The sequence below is a fragment of the Chlamydotis macqueenii genome, chromosome 1, assembly GCF_036417535.1.
Source record: "Chlamydotis macqueenii isolate bChlMac1 chromosome 1, bChlMac1.mat, whole genome shotgun sequence".
NCBI classification, from domain to species: Eukaryota; Metazoa; Chordata; class Aves; order Otidiformes; family Otididae; genus Chlamydotis; species Chlamydotis macqueenii.
Window position 1 is genome coordinate 9,350,531 of NC_141556.1, and position 18,379 is coordinate 9,368,909.

Below are 18,379 nucleotides of genomic sequence, written 5' to 3' on the forward strand. Positions count from 1 at the left end.
GATGGCTGGGGTAGCCACTTTCCTAAGGGATGCTATAATATCCTAAAAAGAAAGATTTACTGCAGTTTGGTCCTGAGGAGCATCTGGTGTTATCATTAGTATAGACCCACCTTGATGAGCATTACAGGGTTCAGTTCCTAGCCCAAAAGAACTTATAGCTTAAATATCCAGTTTCAAACATTTCTTTATGCTATTAATGTTTCTTCATGAGCAGTTTGAGGCAAAGGAACAGTACAAGAACATAGGATAAACCAGAAGTTTGAGAACAGCTTATGTGTTTTAGCTTGGAGGCTGAGTAGAAAGTGTCTGCCTTTCTTTTTTCTTTTAGATTGATTCATTTTTTTTTTTATTCCACTTTCACCTAAAGCAGCTATATTTGTGAATTTTTTCTAAGGAGAATAATGTATTAATGTCTGGGTTTGAAAAACAACTTTAGTGTGCTAGATTGCAATGTGAAAATTGCCCCACGTTATATAAACACTGAAGACCCCATATATTCTTCAGGCTTATTTTGTTTCCAGCCATATAAAAAACTGCAGCCACACTCTAAGACTTCACAAACACAATCCAGGCAGTGTTATGCTAAGGGGCACAGGTATAAACTAAATGCTTTCAATATTTTGAAATAGTCGTTTTAAGGTCGAAGAAAATTTAGAGTGCAACTTTCAGTGATGGGATCATTTCTGCAATAAGCCATAGGGTAGCCAATATATTTCTAGTTTATTGTGTAACATTACATGTATACATTTGTGCTTTCAGCCGATATTAATATAAAGAAAATATTTACTTGATTTCAGGTTTAAAACTCCCATCTCATCTAAATTCCCTCTTCCCTAAGTCTACCACCCATTTACTAAGTATGTGTTAGACCTCCAGGAAAGGTTGTACATACTTGAGTAATGGTACAATTAAAAATAAATTATTTCCAGGCATGACTCATGGTTTACTTAGGATAAGCATAAAACATATAACTTGTTTTTTTGCAGCGGGCTGAAGAAGTTTTGCTATAACGCACTTTAATATTTTTTAAGTTTGGTCTTATTCTCTTTCTGGAAACAGGATTATCCTTTCCTGGGGGAGGGGAGGGAAAGAGAAAACATAAGGGAAAAATGCGTAGGATACCTTCCAGTTCCTTGCAGGGCATCTCTATCTTGACTAATTAAGACGTCTTAATCTCAGTGACTGAATAGCAGCTCCACAAAGGAGAAAGGGAGGAAGGCAGCTAATCTTTCCCATGACTCATGCTTGCACAGGCTCGTACTCCTTCACACAGTGGCACTGAAGACAGAGGAGATGCTGCTTCTGCTCAGGCTTCAGTCCTTCTCCCATAGAGCTGAAGAATCAGGTGTTACCACATCCACTAACTGGAGCTGCCTTACCCATGGCTGAGGCAGGGGACGAGACACGCGGGGCTGGTGGCCCCACTCCGGATGGCAAAGCCGCCCGCTGGACCCGAATCTGCTGCTCTCCAGCCCAGTGGGCAGAGGAGCATCCTGTAGTGGGATGCTTGAGCCATACATACAAGCATGCTCTGAACAGCTGCACATTCCTCCCTCCTTTATAGAAAGCTAAAGTCATAGTTGAAATTAATGCTTCCCTGAATAGCATTCATCTTTTTTATTTTTTATTTTCTTTTATTTCATTGCAATTTAGTTGTCTTTGCCAGGGCAAAGACTCTCAGGCAATGACTTCTTTATGTCCTGCGAACTTTGGATAGGATTCAGCTCTTTTAGCTCTAAAAGGCAAAAGTTAGTATCCTGTCTGAGTTCAGTTTTGGTTGTCTCTGTCTGTAATTTACGGAGAGAGGTGACACTTCCAGGGGCTGACTCACTCCACCTATTGTAGGAATCTGTCTTAAAATAGGGTCATTCCTTGTCACTTTCTTTCTTTTGTCCCTTTCTGAGAGAGGACCTGGATGAACTTGACTTCTATATGATTAAAGGTAAATGTGAGCACTATTCTTTGCATTTTTTTCAAGCCCCATGTTTCTTTCTGGCTGCCCAACTGCAGAGACCTGCTGCCTCCCACTGTTTTGGGTTGCTTTTACATTTCGTCACGTTCTGGGATTTGCTACTCGTTTGCTGTCCCCTTTTTCTGAGCCTAGTGAGTCTTAACTTCTCTGTAGGTCTTACTAAGGCATGCATGATTGCACTGTCTAAAATTACTATTTGCGTTAGGAGGGTGTGATAGCCGACAGGTAACCAGCAGCAAACGTGACCACTCCAGCAAACCCAGCAGTGAAGGCCTAGGTGTAACAGCTCTTCCCACTAGGCCACGAGAGCATGTTTAAAAAAAGCACGAGCAACACCTGAACTTATTGTACCATCTATTGTCAGAGCTCATAACGCCTTTAATCCCCTGATCAGTTACATACAATCTAGCCATGAAATTAATATGTGGGAAAACCTTCTATCGAAGCAATTAGGAGGGGACAACTATGTGTATGGGAAAACAAACCATGGTTTAAAATCATCATCATATAATTTGTTTCCCATGCAAAGACTCCAAAAACTTAATGCACAGTTGGTTTAAATGCACTTTTCTATGTTGTATGGATGGGTTACAAAAGATGAGACAAAAGATTTCACTTGCCGAACGTAACATGCTTTTCAGATCATTGTTTCTTTCATTAAGGTGTTTTCAGTCTCTTTGTCTTCATCTCTTTTACAGTGTATTTTTGTTTGGATTTAACTTTCAACTTCAGTGTTTTCAATTATGATTTAAAATCATTAAATATTTGTGTTCCTTTAATTTGCTGGAGATTCTCTAATTCTGTTCCAGGAATTGGTATTGAGACATTTGTTTTTGCATTTGACTGCCAAGTAAAGCAATGAAATTTAATTAAAAAAAAAAAAACAAACCATATATTCAGAGTTTTCTTCTGTGAATGTGGATTTGAAAAAAAAAATCTATGTGAAATTCAAAAGAATGCTGTAGAAGTATTTCACAGGTTTTCCTATTAAATGACTGTTTAGCTAACCGCATATTTAAGAAACCATACTGGAAGCATATTTATGTATTCATGCTTAGAGATCTGATCTTTAAAGTACCCCTGCAGGCCCTGAGGGGTAATTGAATATTTTCTTTAGGCTCATTTTGAAATCCTAGCTTAAATTTATAGGACTTGATGCCTGCATCATTTCATTTCTCTACTGACACCATTCCCTCGTGTCAGAAAGGTTTAAAATGGCAGCAGCACTCTGGTTATTTTGACACATAAATTTGCTCTTCTGTCATGAAGGTGCACATTCAGCACTTAAAGACATCTTATTTTGTCTCAAGCCTTTGACTGTGAACTTTTGAATCAAGGATCCTTTTTTTTTTGTCCTGTGTGTACTACAGAGTTCATGTCAAAAATTCCTCAAGGCTAATATAAAGCATCAATCATTAGAAAAAGGACAAAGACATGAAGATACATTAAAGGCTGATTATAGTATTACCCACGTATCGCCAGTGTGCTCTGTTTGCTCTGCCACCTTACACCATCCTCCTTACTGCTTTCTGCTGTAGCCTGCCTGCTTATGAGGAACAAAGACTGTGTATTTTATTGCTGAAAGAATGTATTTTAGAGTCAAGGGTCTCTTTACACTCTATTTGTATAGCCACTTCTGTTTAAAGAAAAACATCATTGATCCAAGTGCCCTTAGACGAGCTCATCTATTGCAGCACATTGGGGAATGTCTTAAAAGACACTTCCCCAAGTGTGTGGTTCACTTGTGCAAGACAGTGTTTTTGCCTGCTCTGCTGCAGTCAGGGACCCCTAGAGGTTGTTTAAATTCTAATTTTAGTGCAAAATTAAAAAGAAAAAAACCACACAAAAAAATCTCAAACAAGACCCACAACTGGTTAGCAGGTAGAGCAGGACTGGAGACTGTAAACAAGAGAGCCAGAGAAGATGACTTTGGAAGACACCAGAAGAAATATAACTGCTCAGCATGTAAGGCCTGCTGTAGCACTCCTAGCAAAAAGCAAATATTTCGTAGAATTAACTCAGACCATTAAACTGACATAGTTAGTCTGTTTTCAGGCACCACAAGGAACAGCGTCCTTAAGACTGATCAGTCAGTTGTGGAGTATAGTGTGCTAACTTGGGCATCCCAGCATACCAATGTATTGGGTTGGGTAGGTGTAGTCAGTAAGACTGTTATAGCATGGATATGTAGGAACTTTTAACTTGAGAAAGATGTCATTTATATTGATTTTTTTTCCCAAGCTCTCTCTCGTAAACAGTAGTATATATCTGTACTCATAACTGCTGCAATGTGTAATTAAATTAATTTGAATTCTACCATGTGATTTTGGGAAATTTACTTAGCTTGATATTGGTAGCAAGAACACTAAGACAGATTTTTATAGGTACTAGTTGTACTGAAAGTCATTCTACTTTCAAATAGAGAGTGATACCAGTGATGCATATTTATGCAAGTGGTAGTAAGATATATATGTAAAAACATCATACTAAGAGTAAATACTTCAGAATTAATGGTGGGTTTTGCTCAGAGTTAGCAAGAAAACTGCCACTGTCCGTCTATATAGTGTCTTTAATTCACTGGAAGATTCAACATAAATGCAGATATTGAAACAGAAATTTAATATCAAGTATTAAGGCTTTTCTTCATATTTAAAAACTTTTTTTTTGGGAACTTCTAGGAGCGAAATTCATCGGAACTTTTCCCATCCCAGATACCTATAACCCAGATGATGACAAAATCTACTTCTTTTTCCGAGAAATATCACAAGATAGTGGCACGTCTGACAAGACAATCCTTTCCCGAGTTGGGAGAGTTTGTAAGGTGAGGACTCTATCTTTTTATTTTACTTAAATAATAAAAAAAAAGTTTTATTTGTGTCTGTGAGAAATCTGAAGATTTTCCCTTCAGAGTAGAAAGAAATAATATTGTTACCCAATAAGCCATCGTTGTATTTGTTCTGAACATAGATTACTGATGCTGTCTGAAGTTTACTCATCTGAAAAATAGTCTTGATATGGACTGTGTACCACTTTTAGAAAAATAACATGCTTATAAATTATAATCCTGCATCTGAAATATAATGAATTGACCTTCAGATATGCAACAGTGACCTGCTTTGTTTCATAAGCTTTCAACGAGAATTAACTTTTTGAGGTATATACAGTGGCAAGGTATTTGGGTTTCTGTGGAAAGAGCCCACTAAATGGAGGGATATACAAACCCATCCCTTCAACCTTGCTCCGTACATCATTCCTGAGCATTGCTGAGAGTCAGGATCAGCCATTTGTTTCTGCACATTCCTGATAATCAGTTGGAGTGAGGGGAGGCTAAAAATGTGTATACTTTCTGAGCTACACCCACATCTGCCTGGAGGTTTCCTCCCCTGGGAAGAAGTGCAGTCCTTGACCTGTTGACCAGAAGAAACCAGGCCCTGGGTCTGCTGCAGTGTAAAAAGTTTAATTTGGCTGATGCCTGACCTCCGTTAAATGATTACTCCGTTAACTTTCTCTTTCCTTATGCTTGATTTTGTCCCTCATTAAATATTTCTGCCTCTATGCAGACTCAGATTTTCATGAGCTGCACTTTTTGAAGAAGCATTTCTGTCAAAGGCAGAAGTCTCCTCAAGTGGTAGTGAGAAGATAAATTAATTCCTGAATATGAAGACAGCAGTCAATATAGAATTTGCTGTTTAACAGCCTGCTGGTTTTGCTAATGTCTTCTTCACACTACAGCAGAAGGGCCTATTGACTTCTGTGTCAGACTTACTCTCTGCTCACTCCTTTGTCCCCTAATACTGTTGGAGGAGAAGCAGTGTAAGTGCTTCCATCTTATCCTTAAGTCTTCAGTGAGTCCAGGTACCCAGGAATCACTGGCAAAAGTCAGGGAAATGTGACTTTAAAGTTGTGGTCATGTTAGTAAATATAAACTTTGAGCAAATGTTTATCTCATGTGATGAACCAGCTATCAGCAACACCATCACGGCAATCACACAAGTACGTGTATTTCTGTGATATTTCGTACAGATGTCTTCATTTACTTGCATTTTCTGAGCAATGTAACTCTGCTGGCAGTGAAAAGTATCTTCTTAAGAAGCTTGAAAATTAGTAAAAAAACCAAAAGACTCTATGATTTGCAGTAAGGTATGTCTAGCAGAAGAGCACCCAGAACACTTACTGGACAAAGACTGAAAAACAAAGAGTAGACACGTGTATGAATATGTAAATCTATGACTGTTCTACAGTCCAGCAAACTCCTAACAATCGAGATTTCAGTGACTGCAGCCGTTTCACACTTCTGTCCTTGATGTAAAATGTTAAGAAAACAAAAACACTCATTCATAAATCAGTTCTGTAGTAGGTTTTTAGCCAGACGAAAGAATGGATAATCTTCAGTTGGGTATTTCACAGCAGTGTGATTAATGGCAGAATGGAAATGCAAACATATATGATTTGCTGCTAGACATGGCATTTGCTGATTATGAGAAAGCACTTAATGCATTAGGAGAAGTTGGTAGACAACATTTTCAAGGCAAGGCACATGAGAGATTATAGTAAACTAAGATATATTAGCTAGAGATCTCCAGCATCCTTTACCTAGAGAAAAAAAGCAGATAAGATATCATAATAAAAGCAAAAGTATTGTAAGGAAATCCTAATGACCATGCGTAATCATATGTCAAATGAGACTGAATTTGTAGAGTAATCATGTTAAGGGGAAAAAAATGTCTTGAATTTTTTTTGATAGCCAAAGCAAAACAATGGAAACTGATAAGTAAGGTGATCATTATTAATGTTAGTTTTGCACTGTCTTCTTTATTTACTGAGCACTTCCCTGTGGATGCAGAATTCTCTTGAAAGTTCAAACTCCCGTTATTTTGTACATTTGTCTTGATTACTTGCAAATAAAAAATTATAATGCAAATTATTATAATGAAAATAGAATTATTATGGGTATTTAATATATAAATATGTAAATATGGGTAATTAAAATATGTAAATAGACTTTTCTGTTTATGGACTAAGGTCCTCTGGATCTGTACTCTGATATGAAACATGTGCTATGCTTAATTCTCTCTGATATGAGATCAACTTCTTTAGTTGCAACAATTAATAACATAACCATTTCTATTTGCACTGTCTCATTAACAGTGATCTGTACTGCAAAGTTAAGCCTTTTCTTTCTGTCTCTAACAAACAGAGGATAAGAGTGGATGGGAGGAGCCCAGCAACTTTTGAAATAATTTGCTTGCTGTAAACTCAGGGTTTTTTCACTAGAACTCCCTTGCTTTCTACCTCACTGTGCCTTAGGAGTCCTGTACATTAGTGCCAGAGACACATGCTGAAATTAGAACAGGCTTTGTTTTTAATAAGGAGGTTAGTCAATGCAGTCTATTCTTTGGCTAATTTTCAATGGCTCAACAATATGGTCTCTCACTGATCCTCCCCCTTAGGGAAAATCTTCTCTGGAAAGCACTCCCTTTTCCCAGCTACTTTCAGACCCAGAAGATTACAATACTCTCGCTGGCAGCTCTTCGCCCAGAGTCAAACAGCTGTCACTTGTCCTGTTCCTAAGACCCTACTTACCGTCTCGAAGCATGTGTTGTAATAACGCAGCCACTGTAAGCACTAAATAGCACTAATTTAGATTTACGTCATCTGCGTTCTGTATATCACTAGAGGATATCAGTATTAATTGGGAGGAAGTGCTTTCAACAGTCACTTTCAGAACCAGTTGTGTAATTTATCATGGCAAACGGCATTTCCTATTTTTGGTTTGAGGGAGGCGGAAAAAGTGTCATTGTTCTGCCTGTAATACTTGGTACTGCTTACAGTATGTTACTACACACATAAAGTGTAATCTGTTGGGTTATTTGCTTTTTTTTCAAGTAAGGCCATAAGTAAAAAAAGAAAAAAAAAACACTATTAAATATTAGCCAGCAATGTTTATTTGTTTTTTGAAAATCCATACAGATACCCATATGCGTATCATATGATCATACAGACCTTAACATCTTAAAAGCGTGGACTCATGTATTTCTGTTTCTGGAAACACAGGCATAAGATTTGCAGCTACATTGTCTTCAAGCCCACACTGCTGAACCAGTTTGCATCAGCTAAAGCCATGACACGGTCATTAGACACTGAGCCAGATTTCAAAGAAACGTGTAGCATCCATACACTGTGCCCTCTGCAGTCAAATAACAAATCAGCTACAGTTTTGAATACATATCCACCACAAAATGATGACAGAACTCTAGTTCTGTTTAAGGATAACTTCACATATGCATAAATATAGCCCTAGAAAATACCTAGATTTCCCTCCTATTTTCCCCTCTCAAATAAAGTGAGAAATGAAAATCCTAATTTATAGGAGTCCACAGAAAGATTTTGGAGAGGGAGGAAGGCTGTTGGGGTCTTTGTTTGTTTGTTTTCTATATAGAAAAACATTTTTTTCATAGTTCCAACCTCATTCCATTGGAATGGAGTGGAAATTAGCCAAAAGCAGTAGTGTCTCTGCTGCAGTATGAAAATCCTGTTTATTATTACAGCAGTTTGCATTTGCTGTTTTACAAGCTTCTCTTTAATGGCTTTGGTGATGTATTGCAAAAGTTATGGCGTGTAGTCTTAGAGATTGATTTCTGAGACCTCAACTGCCAAGAAATCAGACTTCGACCCCTGATGCTTTCCCATATTTCCCAAAGTGTTCAGTATCCAGAAGCAGCCTTTGTTCCAGTGGGAACAAGTAAGCTCTTTGTCTTTTTTTTTTTGGTATGCCATTCCACCCTCATGTATACTATGCTGTACCTGGGGATGAGAATATAGCAATTAGGCACAGCCCTCTTAGTTAAACTGTGCTTTCTAAACACACTGGAATGTAATCATTTTAAGAGCTCCTGAGCTGAGAGCCCGGGACACACCCTGCATTCCAACTTTGGGTAGTATGATTTATTTCCAAAGCCACGAACACGAGCAGAGTTCAAGGCTATGACCTTACCTCCAGTCTGGTGCTTTAAGGTAATTTGTATTCCTGGAATGGCAGGAGGGAGCTGTTTCTACGCGACTCCAAGTCCAGGGTCGCTGGTGGGTTCTGCCGAGGGGCTACTTGTGTGTAAAAGTTAGAAGGTGTTTTTCTTGTCCTGGAAGTAGTCTAGCCATGCCTTTACTGTGACTAGGGATAACTGGGTCATTAACATTCTTTGTATTTCTATATTGTGTAATGCATCACTGTGCAGATAATTGATCTATCTCCAAAACCATTTGAGTTGTCCACGTAGTGTAATGCTTTACCATTCAGCCGTATTAGCTTGGGTCCCGGAAGTGAAATAGCCATGTTAACATGTTCTCAGCAGGGCTAATTGGTCTGGGCTCAGAGCCATGCTCATGCAGCTCTCCTGCTTCCAGTTCTGGAGGCAACTCATTCCAGACGAGATTTAAGTTACTGCGTATTACATGCTTACATACTTTCTTTGTCACCATAATATTACCTAGTCACAATGTTAACCATGGGTAATGTTTTTTTGTTGTTGTTTTTTTTTGTTCTTTTTTTTTTTTAATTTCTCTATGATAATAGTTAAAACAACCTTGAAAGTGCCACTTCTATAAGCACTTTGGCCCTCATTTGCCCATTGAACATCTTTGCAGAAGTGGATCTTTTAGCAGTCAACTCCTCTTGGACTTCCAAATTTGGTATTTGAATATTATGTGCCATTTGAAAGTTTTCAAATTACGTAGAAAAGCAGATGCTCAACAAGATGATTTCATTTTAAGGGCTGATGTGTTGGAGACAGGCCAATTCCATACTGTATCTACTTCTAACTGTGATGAATTAAGAGATACAGCATCAGACTTTGTCAGGTCTTTTGGTCCAACTTTCCTTATTGGCAAGAGTACAGGCATGAGTATAGGAAGTTTTGTGTATTTTTTTCCCTCATGGGTGTGTTTCAGTAATGTAGTTGGTGTTTTTTTTTCAGGAGGGAAATCATGATTTGCAGATGAAGCAAAAATATGTAAGTTATGCTTATCTATAAAGAGGTGTGACTGAATTTTACTGGGCCTCAGGGAAAATGAAAAAGAAATTGCAGTGTCAAGATAGAGCTTCAGAAACTGGATTATGGAAATGCAGCTGCACAACCTCTGGAGCAAACTCTGGAAATCATCCTAGTTGCTAGAGAGCCTCATTGCAGAAGACATTGTCGGTATCTCACTGACTTGGAAGTGAGAAGCGTGCAGAGTTAATTGGAGTGAAGTTCCTATGTTTAATCCAAAGTCTTTACTTCAGAGTGCTTTGATTCAGATGTTCAAATATCTCTAAGAGTAGCAAATTATGACTTTCTGATTTTTGAAATTTTCTGATGTGATAAAAATAGTTTCCTGGTTCTTTTCCTATCAGTACATTTAATATAAAAAGGTACCACTGTTTGCAGTTCAGGCTTTGTTGTTGGTTGAGTACGTTGTTGTAAATGTAGATGTTTCAGGATGCCAAATTCTAAAGACTTCTGTAAGATGTTGACATACCTTTGCTTTTTGGTCTCATGCTTCTCCAGCTCTCAACCTGTCGTTGTGAATACTAGGGTCACACTAGTGACTTTAGGCACTTTGTTATGTCCAAGCTAGGAAAGTAATTACCAGGCATCCACTTCAATTGATAAAAGCAGATGACTATTTTTTAGAGGAAGACTCCTCCCATCTTCAACCCAAATCACTCTTTGAAGTACGTATTTTCCACTAACTGTAAAGGGAGCTTTTCCCTACATTATCCCCGGAATGTGAAATTCAAGGCATTCTTATTTAAATAAGAATATGAAATTCTGAATGGCAAATTCAAGCCTATTTGTTCAGAAAGAAACCAGTCTTTCCCTGTGCTGCATCTCACACTGTCTCACTTTCAAAATGCATTCAAACTATATAAATTCTGCTTTCCTATTTGACATCAATTGCGTGATCCATCCAGTCACTTGACATATCTGTAGCTTCATGATCAAGAATGATACATTTCATAACCTGAAGGTTTTGTTGTTTTTGTTTTCTCTATCTTTTTATATCCTCTTAATGTATTTACATCACATAATTCATATTAAGTATATATGAAAGTTCAGGTAAGTCATATACTCTGGAGTAAACCACGAACAGCTTATACTCAAAACTTGAGGTAGATTTTCCTGAGAATTCCCTAGCAGTTTTTATTAGTTCAGCCATCACCCTTTGCTCACTTCAAATTTCCATTGAAGTTGGAGCGAACAACCTAATTATGATATTGTCAAGTATATCTACTTTGTGGCAGCCTTTGAACAGTTTTGGGGAATGTTCTTAATACTAGCAAATCTGTTGGAAGTAATCTCAGCAGAATTGCTGAATGGCCTTGAGGTAAAATGGTGCTTTCTCACTTACAAGCTTAATTTTATTGTTTCATTTGTCCCAAACTACATTCAAACTTGCTATTGTTATCTCCCTCTCTTTACCTGATCCTGTTAGTTTCCGAGTTTTGGTTTTTTTGTACTGTTCTTAATAACAGCCTGGAATGTTTCTTTGCTTTATAGTTAGGTTTTCCAGTTTGGATCCGTTCCAAAGATAATTCAGTAGAAGCCTCTGGGTGTGATGTTTAAATCCAAAATAAAAACATTTTCCATAGTGAACCAAGCAGTTATGCATGCTTAAAGTGAGCACATTGCCATTCTGAATGAAAAAAAAAAAGAGCAAATCTGCTTGGGGAGCAGGAACACAAAACTAAACCATTGTTTCTTGCACTCATAATTCAGACAGAGGGCATTTCCACAGTAGATGTGGCCTAGACTGTTGTAGTTTTTGCTATGGTTTTCAGTTGAGCTAAAGACCCTCTTTTCCATTCTCTTAATGCATAGAAATATGTGAATGCTCAGAGTGGCATCCTTACCCATAGGTCTCATGTCAGCTTTCTAATGACGCAGGGTGTGTGGTCAGGGGACTGCTTCGTCTTGCCATATGTTCAGCTACTTCATTTTCATTCTGGTTTCATGTCAAAGGCTTCCTTGATTCAGTCTTGTTAGGCATCTACTCATTTTAGCCAAGGAAACCAAAAGCAGGCTCGACACTAGCTGCGGCACTCCTGCATGCCACTGACGATAGAGATGTGTGCCTAATCCTGCTGTCTAGATAGGCAAGGGCATGGGTTGAGACAAATGTTTAGCTTTTCTATTTGTTTTGGTTTTGTGATCTGTATTTGACCCTGGTTGTGCAATCAACTTTGGACGTGCACACAACTCAGTGAATTATTTGATCCACAGCCTATAATCTCAGTCTGTAGAAGATAGTACTTAACCTCTCCAATTGCTTTTGCAACAAGCCGTGTGGTTGACACTAAGGGAATTGAGACAGTCAGTACAGAGCAGTGACAGGTTATGAGATCAGTAAATATACTGCACTAATGATGAGGACCCTTTAGTCTTAGTGCCTGACATGATGGCTCTCATGATGGGGAAAATAAGCAGGGAGCACTAGGTTCTAGACTCTGACTGATAATGATTTTACAAAGGTCTTCAGAAATGAAAAGTCCCAGGGATTTGGGGACTTGTCTGGGGTTTTGAACATGTGTAATCTAGATTATGAGTTTTCTGTTTCAAGTTGTGATGATATTGAGCTCTCAAGAAAGACATGAAAAGTGACCTTAGAAGGATTCTCTCAAAGCAGGTTTGCCTGGGGAAAGCTTAATATCTAAGCCACACAAATCTAGAGGAACTTCTGATTATCCTTTTGGAAGAGATGAAGGGCATTCAGCCTGCACTCTGATGGTCTGAGGAGCACTGCAGAGACACCAGGCTGATGCATCACCTTGGAAATCAGAAGGGCTAAGTTTATTCCACGCTTTTGTGTGGAGGTGATATGCAACTCTGCACAGTTCCTATCAGGGTTCTTCATGTATTCACAGCTTTAGTTCTGTTGCCTAGTTATGTGCAAATGCTACCACAGTGGCAGAGCCTTTGCAAGGCATAGTCCGTAAGCTGAAGAATAGCATCATTCTGCCAGGCTGGACTTGATAAGGGATGTCGCTGTGAGTAAGTGTGTGGTACATGATGCTGAGTCCCACTCAAATCCTCATCTTTGGATCAACTAGTTCAAGCAGCAGGAGCATTATACGCTAGCAATATCTGCAGTGTCCAGAGGGGTTGGTGCCATCTTGTGTGAAGCAATATTCAGTCCTATGATGAGAAGCTTTCCCCATGAAATGTTCTGCAATCTCATAGAAACAGCAGAATTACTAAACAGTCACCACTGTCAGGTGGAGACTGCAGAAGCAGAAGTGAACTGACTTTCCCAAGTTTACTCAAGGTATCCTTAGCAGAGAGTCAAAGATCTAAAATCACATGTGCCTCCTTTCTCTTGTTTATATTGCAAGAGTATTTTTATTCTCTCTCAAGTCACACTTCATGTGTTGCTTGATGTTTTTGGATCTGACCCATCTGGGCTGCTGAAATCATGGGAGGAATTTTTCATCTGACATCAGTACGGTCTGGACAAGAAATTTTGAACCTAAATTCCTGGAGAAGGAAATGTTACTTTCCTGTGTCAGATCAGCACCTAACAGAGCTGGGTAGGGCCAGAATGTGGGAAGTAAAATAAAATAATTTAAAAAGAACTATAAATTTGAAGATAGAATTCCAAAGAAGATTGTTGACTGTTTCTCCATTTATAAAGTCTGCTAGAAGGGCTTCTTTTTCATGAGGTAAGGCTTTCCTGCTGGGGATATCATTTGTTTCTGGTGGCTTTGTAACATAGCTAGACTTCACACAAGAGAAGGGCTCCAGGGCCTTTTGCAGTTTCAGCACTTTTCCCCTTCTGTTCTTCAGCATTTCCTTTTATTCAGGCCAGGCATTCACTTTGGATGGTCCTTCTGCACATCTTGCCACTGGCTCTAATTAATAACCTGCTTTTAGAAATTCCAGTCATTGTCTTTTTTTTTTCTTCTCATGTAAGAGGCTGTTCACAATAATTACTGTCTTTAAAGTTTTATGAATCACAGTGTTTGACATCTTTGATATTGATTGATTTTTCAGAAAACTGCACTTTTTGTTCTAATGTTCAATTTGTCACTGTTACTTACAAACAAATAAGAGATTTAAAACCCTAAAGATACAGATATTCTTTAGCTTTGTTGCCATCTGTTTTCCTGCCTACTGAATTCCAAGACTAACATTTGTGCATGTTAATGAAGCTACATTTATATAATATATGATACAATAGAATAGAAAATAGAAAATAGATATAACAAAATCTTCAATGTAAGTTGATTTTTAAATTACTTGTTTATAGAGCTTTTTTTTTTCTGCTGGTTTTTATTTTCATTATAAAGTTATCTTTAACTTGAGGGTTTGAAAAACCTGTTGTTTTGCTCAGTTATACATAAATTACAGATCAGAACACTGAGATTTCCATGGAGGTCTCCCAAGAAAGGCATATGATATGACCTTAATTTACTTCATAAATTTTACATTGTAGCATTTGAACAGAATTCTTCCTGGATGTCAGAAAGCCATACAGTTACCTGTACTCATTGAAGTTGTACATCAGATATTAGAATTCTTAATGTAGTTTGGTAGAAATCTGATTTCTCACTCAAAAAAAAAAATATTTTTTTAGAACCAGCTCATTCAAAAGGGTTGAATTTTATGGTTTCTGTAGAATAAAAGTCTGTCTGATTTATTAAAATCATATTGAATTACTTCCTTAGTTATCTAGATAATTTCTGGTTTCAAATCTTTGTGATATTTTTGGTAATATTTCCTCAAAAAGTGACAGATTGAACTGCTTGCCTTCTAGTTGGCAATTATCTAAATCCCTAACTCAGGCAAACATAAATAACCAAGATTTTACAGACACTTCTTTCTGTTAAAAAGAAGGTATTTTGAGCGGAAGTGTTAGTATCTGTTAGAGTCTGTGAGATTACAAAGCAGTAAGTGCTAATTAAACCTTTATTTATATTCAAAAGGAAGTATGCAGTCCTAAGTGCCTTCATCTGTACTGTAACAGGTTTATAGTAAACACTGCTAATCCAATGTGCTTAGAAGTAATATTTTGGGAGATAAGATTTCGGATACTCGTGGCTACTCGTCTGTTACAAGTAGATTAGACATATTTTTGAAATGAAAGACATGCTCAAGCTGCTTTCCCCTTCTCTCAGCTCTTAGGTTTATCTTGTCATCTTGTCTCATCTCCCTGAAATATTTAGCGTTCTTTGTCTTCAGTACCAGTATCTCTTGTCCAATATCTTTTCAGTGTGTCCAGTTTGCCACACACTTCCAGTAGGGTTGAGGCAAATCCTTACCTGGTGTAAATTAGTTTAGTGGTTTTAGGATTCTGTAATTTTGTTTTGAATTTGTTTCTATTCACCTATGCACTGACTGGCCTTTTCTTTGATAATTTTCTCTCTTCCACCCATTTTTTTCCTAGTCCACTGACTACCCAGCCTGTACATCTTATTGTGTTAATGTAATGCTCACCATCCAGATCACAGCATTTGAGCATGAGTCAGGAATTCATTGCAGACTGATATTATTAAATCATCTTTTCCACAGAAGAGACTGTCTTCTTTCTGTAGCAGCCCTGTCTCAAAATGATTTTAGGCCAATATGTCCTTTATTCAGCCTCTCAGAGGACAATAATCATGAACTATGATGGACCAAGGAGTCTGCAACAGAGTAGGCAGATATGATGCAAAGCTAGTGAGTTCGTGCCAACATGGTCTGAAGGAAAGGAGAATAATCACATGTTCTTCAGCACCTGAAGCTTCAAGGCCTGTCAAAGACTGACCTAATATGCACCAAAAAAAAAAAAATAGTGTTAGGAAGGAAGGGGTGCATTTCCATAAGAGAAACTGAGATTTCTAGAGCTTAATAAGACAACTAATTTAGAGTCCAGGAGCAAAGATACTATTAATAGTTTTTGAATCTCCTTGGCCTGAGCCAAGTTAAATCTACCTGTAGGCAAAATCGCCATGGCCTTTGTAAACTCCTGCACTTTCTGAGTCAGTGAAACCTGGGCACATATTAGGAAAGCAAAGGTACTGTATTATTCAGAGATGACAAAAAGTATTTAAGAGTACTATATGGCTGCTAACCAAAAAAAAATCACCAAACCCAAAATCCCCAAAAAACCACAAACATAAACTTCCTTGGCATAAAATGTACGTCTTGTTTCATTCAGCCATGGCAGTAGGAAGAAGCATCTTGGAGGACATGTCAGTGTATTATATGTGCAACTGTCTAAATCAGTGAAAGGTCTTTTCAGTCTGCACCACAAAATTGTTGCTGTCTGGCTTCAGAAGGACTTAGTAGATCATGGAGTGCTCTCTGGCCATGGAATTCTCTTTGCTGTTTTATAAACTTTACCTGTTATCGGCAACTTTTGGATATGTAGGCCACACCTAGTGAATGTCTATTCTAATGTCTCTTGATTTCAAGTAACATGGTTAACATTGTGTCCTGGCTTGAGAATGAGGAAATATGGATACATCTTAAATCCAGTGGAATCTTATATTTAAAGCACATAGCACTCGCTAAAACTGCTTCCTTTGAGTACAGTATATGGTTCACACTACTCTTTAGGAACTCATTGGAACTACTGATATGTTTAAAATAAGCATTTGTGAAAATGTTGTGTTGGATTATGTCTTAAGGGTAGTAAAACACGAGTACATATTTTCCCACCTCTTGCAGAAGCTGAACGCCTGTGATGACAGGAGCAGGAGCTAGGAAAGGGTGATTTTTCCATTCCAGCTCCATCACATCTTGCTTCCTCCCCACTTTCTGATCCCAGCCAGGCAGTTAGAGACATCTCATCTCCTGTGATGCTGCACTGCATCCACCAGAAATCAAAGTGGAAGCCCTGCAATGTGAGAATTCCTTAGCTAATCCAAATTGCCAGAGGAAGGAAAAGCTTAACGCTTCTTGCTTTTTAAGATTCTTTGTTGGATCTTTATAATTGTTTGGTTTAATTACATCACAAAAGTTTATCTGCCGTGCCTTTGAACAGAACACACACATACAGAGGTTCTTTTTCCTATTTGCTTCAGGCTGCTAATTTTGACACCTTTGTAATAAATCTGTTGGCTACATGCAAAGCTTCAGGTTTGGCAGGACCTCAGGAAATCAAAAGAGGAGGTAGCAATTTGTGTAAGAGTAGGAGTTCCAAAGGTGATATATTAACAGGAATCATTTCCAACTAAGCTAACGTATTTAAAAGTAGCAAGTAAAAGCAAAGGGAAAATGGTTAGAGTACATTACCAGAGAAGTGTTACTCCTTGTGAAGTGAATTTCAACACTTCAAACCATCTTTCTGAATGCCTGCAATATTTATGATACAGCTCTGAAGGGCCAAATAGTCTATGGAAACACCATGTAATTTCCACCACCCAGTGTTTCCCACTGTCTGGTTCCATACCTTCAGAGTTGCAAAGCCAATTAACAAAAAAAAAAAAAAAAGTTATTTTTCCTAATGAATTTGGAGGAGGATGAACATTTATGACCAAGTTTGTGGTGCTTAAACTTACAGATCCCCTAAGCTTCAGAGTTTGTAAAGGAAAAGAAGTAGGCACCTTCATGGGGTAATTCAGAACATATAGCTGGGAGACTACTGCTGGTGATAACATTTCTCTTAAATGTTTGAATTCTTGATTCCTGCTGGAATATTATTGCCCTTACAGTTTTCAGTATGAAATAACCTGACACTTAAATAGCATTATGGAACCAAAACAGATCTGTTATCTGGAGCCAAAAGGGACACATAAATATAATTCACTAGATTTTTCATGTACTCAGTGGAAGAAGGTAAACTCCTAAGCAAACTCCTAGTTCCAGCTTCTTAAAACCTAAAACTTTCTAAGATCCACTCTCCCCATACCCCTCTAGTGATCCAAATCAGTAGAAGGACACCTACCCTTCAGAAGGGTAATTTAAACTTCAAGCGACCCTTTAGAGATTTTTTTTTTGTTCTTTTCCCTGTGGCTAAAGGAAATTTGGGCAAGTATGCTCATATCTTGGCAACTCATAGTAAAATAAACTTGTAAAAATTCCTTTCTATGGAGGATAGACTGATATTTATGGAACAATGATTATTAAAATATGACTGTTTTTTCCTGGAACATGTATCTCTCTGTACGATGTACACAAAACAAACATCACAGTATTTTCCTTGCAGGGAGTGCTGATGATTATAGTTTTTCTTTTTTGAGAAATCTATTGAAAATGTTCTGTGTTGTTATTGGGTTTGTAGAGAAGTCTTGAAGAACAACTGTTTGCAAAAAATTAGCATCACAGGGACAAGAAATCACATGATATATATATGTTTTCACAGCATTCCAGCTGTAGAGCTGGTGAGAGAACTTTGCAAACAGATTTGGATATAATTAAGAAATTTGACTTGCCCACTCTCTGAGCTGAG

The 18,379-nt window shown here is 37.9% G+C and overlaps 1 protein-coding gene across 9 annotated transcripts in view; it reads left to right on the forward strand.

Annotated features, from left to right (window-relative positions):
- SEMA3D (semaphorin 3D) overlaps positions 1–18,379 on the forward strand; it is a 146,205-nt gene that overhangs the window by 88,293 nt on the left and 39,533 nt on the right. For all 9 annotated transcript variants that reach the window (XM_086745612.1, XM_086745602.1, XM_086745620.1 and 6 more), the window contains one exon: positions 4,651–4,793. In XM_086745612.1, the coding sequence (XP_086601738.1) occupies positions 4,651–4,793 (143 nt within the window). The remainder of the gene's footprint in view (positions 1–4,650; positions 4,794–18,379) is intronic.